Source organism: Panthera leo, chromosome C2, assembly GCF_018350215.1.
Source record: "Panthera leo isolate Ple1 chromosome C2, P.leo_Ple1_pat1.1, whole genome shotgun sequence".
NCBI classification, from domain to species: domain Eukaryota; kingdom Metazoa; phylum Chordata; class Mammalia; order Carnivora; family Felidae; genus Panthera; species Panthera leo.
The window spans coordinates 112,261,516-112,270,962 of record NC_056687.1 but is presented as its reverse complement, the minus strand read 5'-3'; the positions used below and the strand labels follow the sequence as shown (position 1 = coordinate 112,270,962).

Here is a 9,447-nt window from a genome sequence, read left to right as displayed (position 1 = left end):
GCCCTTACTACTACACCCGCCCCTTTTTAACCATAATTGAACACTGACTCTACAATAACAATATATTTAATAATGTTAAGCAGTATTTAGGTTGTCTCAATATTAATTTTGATTACATGATTTCTTACGAAACACTCTACTAGATTTCTTACAAAACACTCTTGGTACAATACACTGATTTATTATATGTTGAATAATTCCAGATATTAAATTATTTAGTCACATTATTTCTTAAGTATGTTATATATGTATTATATTTTCTCCCGACATGAATAATGATAATTAAGTTCTCATGATAGTCTAATTATTTCCTTCATAAGCCAAATGACTTTTTGCCTGAACATATAATTTCTTTCCTTTGTTCTTTTCAGTATAGTAACTTACAAGAATATATCTTGTTGTTGGCTATTCTGGTTCAATATTCTCAGGTACACAAAAGCAGTCTCTAATTATGTATTTTCAAGGTTTTGTTTTAATTTTAGGAAAGTTTCTTCAATTACAGTTTTTAATATTTTTTCTCTTGTTTTAATTTTTTTAATAACTGCAATTGTCCAACTTGTCATTTCTTTGCCTATCTTTAAATTTGTCACTTTCCCTTCAATATCATTTATCTCTTTTATTTTTAAAGAATGTTTTATTTTTTTCTTGAGAGAGAGTGAGAGAGCGGGAGAGAGTGCGAGAGACAGAGGCAGAGAGAGAATCTCAAGCAAGCTCCACACTGTCAGCACAGAGCTCAACACGGAGCTTGATCTCACAAACCCTGAGATCATGAACTGAGCTGAAATCAAGAGTCGGATGCTTAACTAACTGAGCCACCCAGGCTACCCCTTCTGTTCTTTTTAATATTTAATTTTTTTCTTTTCCACATTGCATTTCTTGATCTAAATGGTTGTTAGTTGTGTTTTTTTCTTTCTGTTTCTTCTTTTTAGTTTTCTTGTCTATGTTGTATATTTTGTATGAGACTTGGACTTTGATACTTTTCTTCTTCACCATTTTTTTTTAATTTGGTTTTTTGAACTTGTAAAAAGAGACAGTTCAGATATTTTCTTCTAATATCAAGAGTTCCTGCTTCAGTTTTTATGAAGTGTTAAAAAGTAGAGTGTCTTGCTTTCAGATATTTTCTGATTCAGTAGTAACTTCCACTGGCCCCAAATGGGAAGTATGGAACTCTTTTATTATTTTTCAAGATTGTTTTGTCTATTTGGAGCCCCATGCAATTCCATACAAATTGAAAGATTGGCTTTTCCACTTATGTGGAAAAGACTGTTGGAATTTTGATGGGAATTGCATTAAATCTATAGATTACTTTGGGTTGTATTGACATCTTAACAATGTTAAGTCTACCTATCCATGAGCATGTTATGTCTTTCTATTTTTTTAATGTATTTTAAAGTTTCTTTCAGCACTGTTTTATAGTTTTCAACATGCAAGCTTCTCACCTCCTTGGATAAATTTATTCTTAAGTATGTAAGTCTTTTCATTGCTATTGTAAACAGAATTACTTTCCTAATTTCCTTTGTAATTGCTAGTGAACAGCTATATGTTGGTCTAGTACTCTGCAACTTTGCTGAATTATTTTATTAACTCTGGTATCTTTCTTGTGGGTTTACTGGGTTTTCTATACCTCTGATCATGTCAATTGCAGGGGTGCCTGGGTGGCTTAGTCAGTTGAGTGTCTGACTCTTGATTTCAGCTCAGGTCATGATCTCACGGTTTGTGAGTTTGAGCCTCACATCAGGCTCTGCACTGACAGTGTGGGTCCTGCTTTGGGTTCTCTCCCTCTGTCTCTCTCTTTCTTTCTCTCCATTGCTTGCTCTCTCTCAGTCTCAAAATAAACATTTTTAAAAAGACCATGTAAATTGCAAATCAAGGTAGCTTTGTCTCTTCCTTTCCAATTTGGATGGGCTTTTCTTTTCTTATCTGGTAGCTCTACCTAGAACTTCCAGTATAGTGTTAAGTAACAGAGGTGAAGCAGGATCCTTGTCTTGTCCCTGACCTATTTATGTTTTATTTGCAATGCCTAACTGGCATAATACATTGATGTTAATGTTGTTTGTGGTTTGTCTTAGTCTGCTATAAAAAAACAAAAAACAAAACCAAACTGTAGACTGAGTAGCTAAAAGACAAACATGTATTTCTCAGTATTCTGGAGTCAGAAAAGCCCAAGATCAAGGTTCAGCAGATTTGCTGTTTGGTGAGAGACTGCTTCCTGGTTCACAGACAGCCATCTCCTTGTTGTGTCCTCACTGGCAAAAGGGGCAAAGGAGCTGTCTGAAGTCTCTTTTATAAGGGCACCATCCCACTCATGAGGGATCTACTTTCATGACATAATCAGCTTCCCAGAGGTCACTTCCTAATACAATCACTTTGAGCATTAAATTTTCAGCATATAAATTTTGGGGGAACAGAAACATTCAGTCTATAACAGGGTTTAAAGAAATATTTGTACATACCATTAAGAGAGATTCATGCCTACTATGTAAATTCAGTTTAGTGTTACTGGGACTATGGCAAAAGTCTACACTTCTTTAGGAGGGAAAATTGATAAATAAAAATTGATTAATAAATAAAGAAAGGGAAATTGATCAATCCTATCTGTCAGGGATCACAAAAAGCATCATATAAGTGGCTGCCTTGAATATTCAAAGCAGGAAAAGTGTTTGATAAGCAGGTATGAGCAGAGAGAACTTGAGAAGCTTTTTCTAGGAAAAGAGATACGACAAAAGCTCCAGAGGGCTTATATGGCTTGTTGCTCTAGGATAACTTTCAGTAGTTGAAGTTGACCTGGATTGTGGGATCAAAGGAGAGACTCTGTGAAGATGACTAGAACATACAATGTGATACGGAAAAATTTGGATTTTATCTTGGAGGAAATGGGAAAAATATAAAGATGTTTTAGATTGTCCAATCTGCATAGAATTGAGATGATACTCCACAGATGTTAGTTGACTAATTATAATATTGTGTGGTGGAAACCTGTGGGGAAACTAAGCACACTTTGCTGTCAACTGAGTGCATGGTGTTTTTGTAATCTCACAAGCCAAAGGCCAAAAAATGCCAAACGAAACTATTGTATACAAAAAACATTACCTTTCTTTCATTTAGTGAGTAAAATAAAATGAAGATTAAAGACAGACCTAGTACGATGCTGTTGACAGCTCTTTAAAGTAGGAAAAGACCCACAGCCATTGAATCTTGGAGGAGATGGTATTAGTTTTATTCCTTCTTCATGTTGTGCATCTGATATGTTCTCCTTCCATACTGAACAATGGTGACCCAAGGGACTTGCAAAATTGCGAAAGTTAGAGATCTTTAGAAACCTAGGGCTGAATCTAAGGAACTGCAAAGTGAAATAAATTTGGGGGGCATTTTCTCCTTGTCTTCACCCCTCTCTCTAGCTCTTCAGATGCTTTTAACATTTGACTACAGTCAGAGATCTAAAGTCCCCCTATAACCTCACTACATAGATCTGGGTCTTCTTGGAGGATCCCATACTCTTAAGTTGCCTCTTTTCTTTGATGTCAGCAGTAATAAAATAATACTAGTAATATTACACAGGTAATATTTCTTGACTGCTTACTATGTGTTAGGCAAACTGTGTGATCAAAGTAATTCAGTCATTACATCAGATACCTCTGTTCATCTTTCCAAATATGAGAAAAAACCATGTCATGACAATAACAGGTAATATTTCTTGATTGCTCACTATGTGTTAGGCAAACTGCCATGATCAAAGTAATTCAGTCATTACATCAGATGCCTCTGCTCATTTTTCAAAATATGAGAAAAAACCACATCAGCTACATGATATCTGGCTTTTGAAAAATTCCAACACCTTCTGCATACTTCTTGGCATATGTTACTTTGATTATATCTCCTAACTGCTTCTGATTAGGGCCTTCATGTTCACACAGGTACAGCAAATATTTAGCCTGATAACATTATTTCTGTTTCTTCCCAGTCCCCTTCTGTGAGTGTGTGTGTGTGCATGCATATGTGCATGGGGTGGGGGTGGAGTAGGAGAGACATGTGATGTGAAGGCAGAAACTTTATCTTAACTTTAACTCTATTCTCCTCTCAGTCTTTGTCATCAATGAACACTCCTGATTTTAGTTTTCAAACTTCATTGTTGTCGGTGAACTTGAGATTTCCCCCTTCCCAATATTCGCAAGCATTAATTAATCACATTAATTTATGAAAAATATGTATTTAGCAATTGAATGTGATCAAAGAGTTACATAATTAGGGTAGGTCTGTTAGTACCAGTTTCTCCAGGAAAGTTCCAGTTTAAATGCATTATTAATAGTGAAAGCACTTTTTAAAGTGTTGTAGTTTGAAAAACAAATAATATTCCTAAATTACGACTGGGGGATTCAGGGAAACTGCAATGTAAATGAACAAAAATAAAAATTGTAGTAATAAAGTTTAGGAGAGACTTTGAAGTTAATACTTATGCTTTCAAGAGGTCCAGTATATACTTAAATTAGACTCCTGATTGAATTTAATTCTATCACTAAAATTTACTTTCTTTAAGTCCCAATCTCTGGGAATGAGCTTGAGAATTGTGGATTTATTGATTTATGACTGTTCTTTTAATTCCTAGGGCCTAGCAGATCAGACAGAAAATCTCCAGTGCCTTACATCTCTAAAGAACATTGAAATGATCAGCTTTATGGACAGGAGCTTCTCAGGCTATCTTAGGTTGCAGCAAGCGTAAGTCCAATATTTGCGCTCGTGGTTTCCTGCCACACTAGGCTACTTGGTGTAGATTGATTTTAAAGATTTACCAGTTAACCATTAGAATAAAGTCAGTATACAATCACTTAAAAAAGTGTTTCCTGAGATACTTATACCGAGCCTTGTTGTACTTCAGACTATTGAAGTTCCAACTTGATGAATAATGTCATGTGGAAAAGTCGCCACACCCCTTATCTTTTAGCTCAAATTTTGGTCCAGCACAACAAGCAACAGAGTTAGTAATCCATGCTAATTTCATGAGCCAGGATCTTGATGAAATATTAGCTAGGTTTTTTTTAAAACCTCTTCTTACAAAATGCTGCAACCAACCAATCACAAAATTGGATTTTGTGGCTTATTAAGAATTCTCATCTAGGCTCTGACTCACACCTATGGTGCTTTAGGAAGATGACAGCGTCACAGGGTGAAGAAACACTGTGGGAGTTGCTTAATAATAATTAAGGCTTGAACTAATGTTTTGCAGTATCTGTCTCAGAATCTCTTTTTCTCAGCACTGTGAAGAGACTGGAGAAAGGGATATTATGGGGTTCAAAGCTCTCTGTTTGGGTCTGCTTTGTGCTCTCTGTGCTTCTTACATTTATATCACCATTCCAGGCAACATTGAAGAATACTGGAAAGTAATAGCCTTATTTACAGTTGCTAAAACCTGCACATTTATGGTAAGATTAACATTTTTTATTCTGGATATTGGAATGCCTTGTTGACTAAAAATCAGTGCTTATGAACTTTTTAGAAATTACTGTTTTGAAATAACCATTGCTTCTTTGTTAGAAAAAATTAATTACACAAAATTAACTAAAGTTATAAAACTAGCTATATCTACATCTGTGCAAACAGAGTGGGACAGAATTCTTGCTTCTAAGGAGTTTGTATCCAGATGTAAAGTTTGTGTATACTGTGATATGCATAAGTGGTATTCTTGACAGGAAAGCTTTGAAGCTTACTTGATACCTTACATTTGAGTTATATTTAACGTATTTGAGTTTCCAGTTATATTTTACTTATATATAAGTGATACTTATCAACATTATTGAGACTTGTGCCTATTTGGTGTTAATTTAGGGCTCTCAGTATTTCATTGGTTTCCACTGCTTATCTTTTTTTAAATTTTTTAAGGTTTATTCATGTTTTAGAGACAGAGACAGAGCATGAGTGGGGGAGGGGGAGAGAGAGAGGGAGACACAGAATCCAAAGCAGGCTCCAGACTCTGAGCTGTCAGCACAGAGCCCGATGCAGGGCTTGAACCCACGAACTGTGAGATCATGACCTGAGCTAAAGTCGTACACTGAACCAACTGAGCCACCCAGGTGCCACTCCATTGCTTATCTTTAATCAAAATTTCTAGATTTCAGAGATTGTCTGACTTGAAATATGCAGGGTCGATTATGAATTCAAGCAAAAACAGCTCTTGGTAAGGGAGAGATATGGTTAGAATAGCATTTTTCAGCTCTTAGAATACACAGGTTTTCAGTAATGTATACTTCTCTGAATCCCCACTACCTTCCGACTATTTGGACCAGTTTACAGAGGAGGAAAAGAAGTTCAGAGGAGCTCATGCAGCTAGAAAGTGACCACTTCAAAATTTGAAGCCACAAATGCCTCATTCCAAAACTTGTACTCTTTCTGCCAAATCAAGTGGCTCCCAGAAATGTCGTTTGATGACGGAAACAGTAAGAAGCTGAAAGGAGAAGACAAAGCAGCAGCAAATGATTAGAGAAGAGAGAACAATCTATGATATAAGGAGAGGCTGTCCCATGGTACTTTGCACAGCAGACAGTGGTTCTGTGAAAACACAACTATCTCCTCTCTGCATCTGCCGAGTCCTGCTATTTCTCTCCCTGATCACTTCTAGCGGCTGACCTTAAGCATAACTGCCTCTTTCTCCAATGCTCCTACTCCTTGATTTAACGTAACATGAAAGAAGATGTGGGGAAACAAGTGCCGACTCCATAGTCTTTTCCTTTTTCAGCTATAAATTATTCCCACCATTGTCCATCTATAACACAATTATACACTTTATAGATTTCACATTGTATATGGATTGCTCTTTATTTTTACAAAGATACTAAGAAGAGCACCCATGTATTTACTTGCAAGATTATTCTAGTAAAATTAACAGTCCTTGGCTGTTCTCAAAAAAAATTATTCTTGTCAGTACTGAATTTTGTAACTCAAAGTTGAGATACCAGAAGATAGATTACTGTATCATAGGAAATGGAAGTGAAAAGTAAAGTTTTTGAGTAAGTAATCTTGATAAATAAAATGCATTGCTATGGAGTCATATGTTAACTTGGAAGGCTGAGTTTGGTAAAAGAAAGCATGTCCAATCTTCTAAACTTTCCTTAATCCTCCATTGTACATTTTTAACCTATAAAATGGGGATATTAATCATAAATACTTTAGAGGATTGCTCTGAGAATTACAGATAATGTATGGTAGAACAGCACAAAATAATCTCTAAGGTGATACTTTTGTTATTCAAAAATACTTACCAGCTCAAAAACATAAAATGTCTGAGAAATGAGAAAAAAAAAAGCAATTCACTTTTTAAAATTCACTTCACTAAATGAAAAATTAGCTTAATTACCCATTTCCCAAAATCTTGCCTTAAAGGACACTCTACCTGATTATATTCAATTAGCATGAAATTACTTAAGAATTTTTAGTAGTAAAGAATACTTAAGATGGGTTCCGGAAGATGGCAGCGTAGGAGGACGCGGGGCTCACAGCGCGTCCTGCCGATCACTTAGATTCCACCTACACCTGCCTAAAGAACCCAGAAAACCGCCAGAGGATTAGCAGAAGGGAGTCTCCGGAGTCAAGCGCAGACTAGAGGCCCACGGAAGAGGGTAGGAAGGGCGGCGAGGCGGTGCGCGCTCCACGGACTGGCGGGAGGGAGCGGGGGCGGAGGGGCGGCTCGCCGGCCAAGCAGAGCCCCCGAGTCTGGCTGGCAAAAGCGGAGGGGCCGGACGGACTGTGTTCCGACAGCAAGCGCGACTTAGCGACTTAGCGTCTGGGAGGTCATAAGTTAACAGCTCTGCTCGGAAAGCGGGAAGGCTGGAGGACAAAGGGAGGGAGAGCTGCTGAGCCCCCGGACGGCACAGCTCAGCTTGGCGGGGAACAAAGGCCCAGCGCCATCTCCCCCGCCCATCCCCCAGCCAAAATCCCAAAGGGAACCAGTTCCTGCCAGGGAACTTGCTCGCTCCGCGCAAACACCCAACTCTGTGCTTCTGCGAGCCAAACCTCTGGCAGCGGATCTGACTCCCTCCCGCTGCCACAGGGCTCCTCCTGAAGTGGATCACCTAAGGAGAAGCGAGCTAAGCCTGCCCCTCCAGCCCCCGTGCACCTTGCCTACCCACCCCAGCTAATACGCCAGATCCCCAGCAACACAAGCCTGGCAGTGTGCAAGTAGCCCAGACGGGACACGCCACCCCACAGTGAATCCCGCCCCTAGGAGAGGGGAAGAGAAGGCACACACCAGTCTGACTGTGGCCCCAGCGGTGGGCTGGGGGCAGACATCGGGTCGGACTGCGGCCCCGCCCACTAACTCCAGTTATACACCACAGCACAGGGGAAGTGCACTGCAGGTCCTCACCACGCCAGGGACTCTCCAAAATGACCAAACGGAAGAATTCCCCTCAGAAGAATCTCCAGGAAATAACAACAGCTAATGAACTGATCAAAAAGGATTTAAATAATATAACAGAAAGTGAATTTGGAATAATAGTCATAAAATTATTCGCTGGGCTTGAAAACAGTATACAGGACAGCAGAGAATCTCTTGCCACAAAGATCGAGGGACTAAGGAACAGTCACGAGGAGCTGAAAAACGCTTTAAACGAAATGCAAAACAAAATGGAATCCACGATGGCTCGGCTTGAAGAGGCAGAGGAGAGAATAGGTGAACTAGAAGATAAAGTTATGGAGAAAGAGGAAGCTGAAAGAAAGAGAGATAAAAAAATCCAGGAGTATGAGGGGAAAATTAGAGAACTAAGTGATACACTAAAAAAAAATAATATACGCATAATTGGTATCCCAGAGGAGGAAGAGAGAGGGAAAGGTGCTGAAGGGGTACTTGAACAAATTATAGCTGAGCTCTTCCCTGAACTGGGGAAGGAAAAAGGCATTGAAATCCAAGAGGCACAGAGAACTCCCTTCAGACGTAACTTGAATCGATCTTCTGCACAACATATCATAGTGAAACTGGCAAAATACAAGGATAAAGAGAAAATTCTGAAAGCAGCAAGGGATAAACGTGCCCTCACATATAAAGGGAGACCTATAAGACTCGTGACTGATCTCTCCTTTGAAACTTGGCAGGCCAGAAAGGCTTGGCACGATATCTACAGTGTGCTAAACAGAAAAAATATGCAGCCGAGAATCCTTTATCCAGCAAGTCTGTCATTTAGAATAGAAGGAGAGATAAAAGTCTTCCCAAACAAACAAAAACTGAAGGAATTTGTCACCACGAAACCAGCACTACAAGAGATCCTAAGGGGGATCCTGTGAGACAAAGTACCAGAGACATCACTACAAGCATAAAACATACAGACATCACAATGACTCTAAACCCATATCTTTCTATAATAACACTGAATGTAAATGGATTAAATGGGCCAACTAAAAGACATAGGGTATCAGAATGGATAAAAAAACAAGACCCATCTATTTGCTGTCTACAAGAGACTC

The 9,447-nt window shown here is 38.6% G+C and overlaps 1 protein-coding gene across 1 annotated transcript in view; it reads left to right on the top strand.

The window, feature by feature from the left end:
• The first annotated feature begins 5,279 nt into the window (after positions 1-5,279).
• Positions 5,280-9,447, top strand: part of LOC122229956 (arylacetamide deacetylase-like 2) — a 40,207-nt gene continuing 36,039 nt past the window's right edge. The window contains exon 1 of the mRNA XM_042955563.1: positions 5,280-5,417. Within this exon, the coding sequence (XP_042811497.1) occupies positions 5,280-5,417 (138 nt within the window). The remainder of the gene's footprint in view (positions 5,418-9,447) is intronic.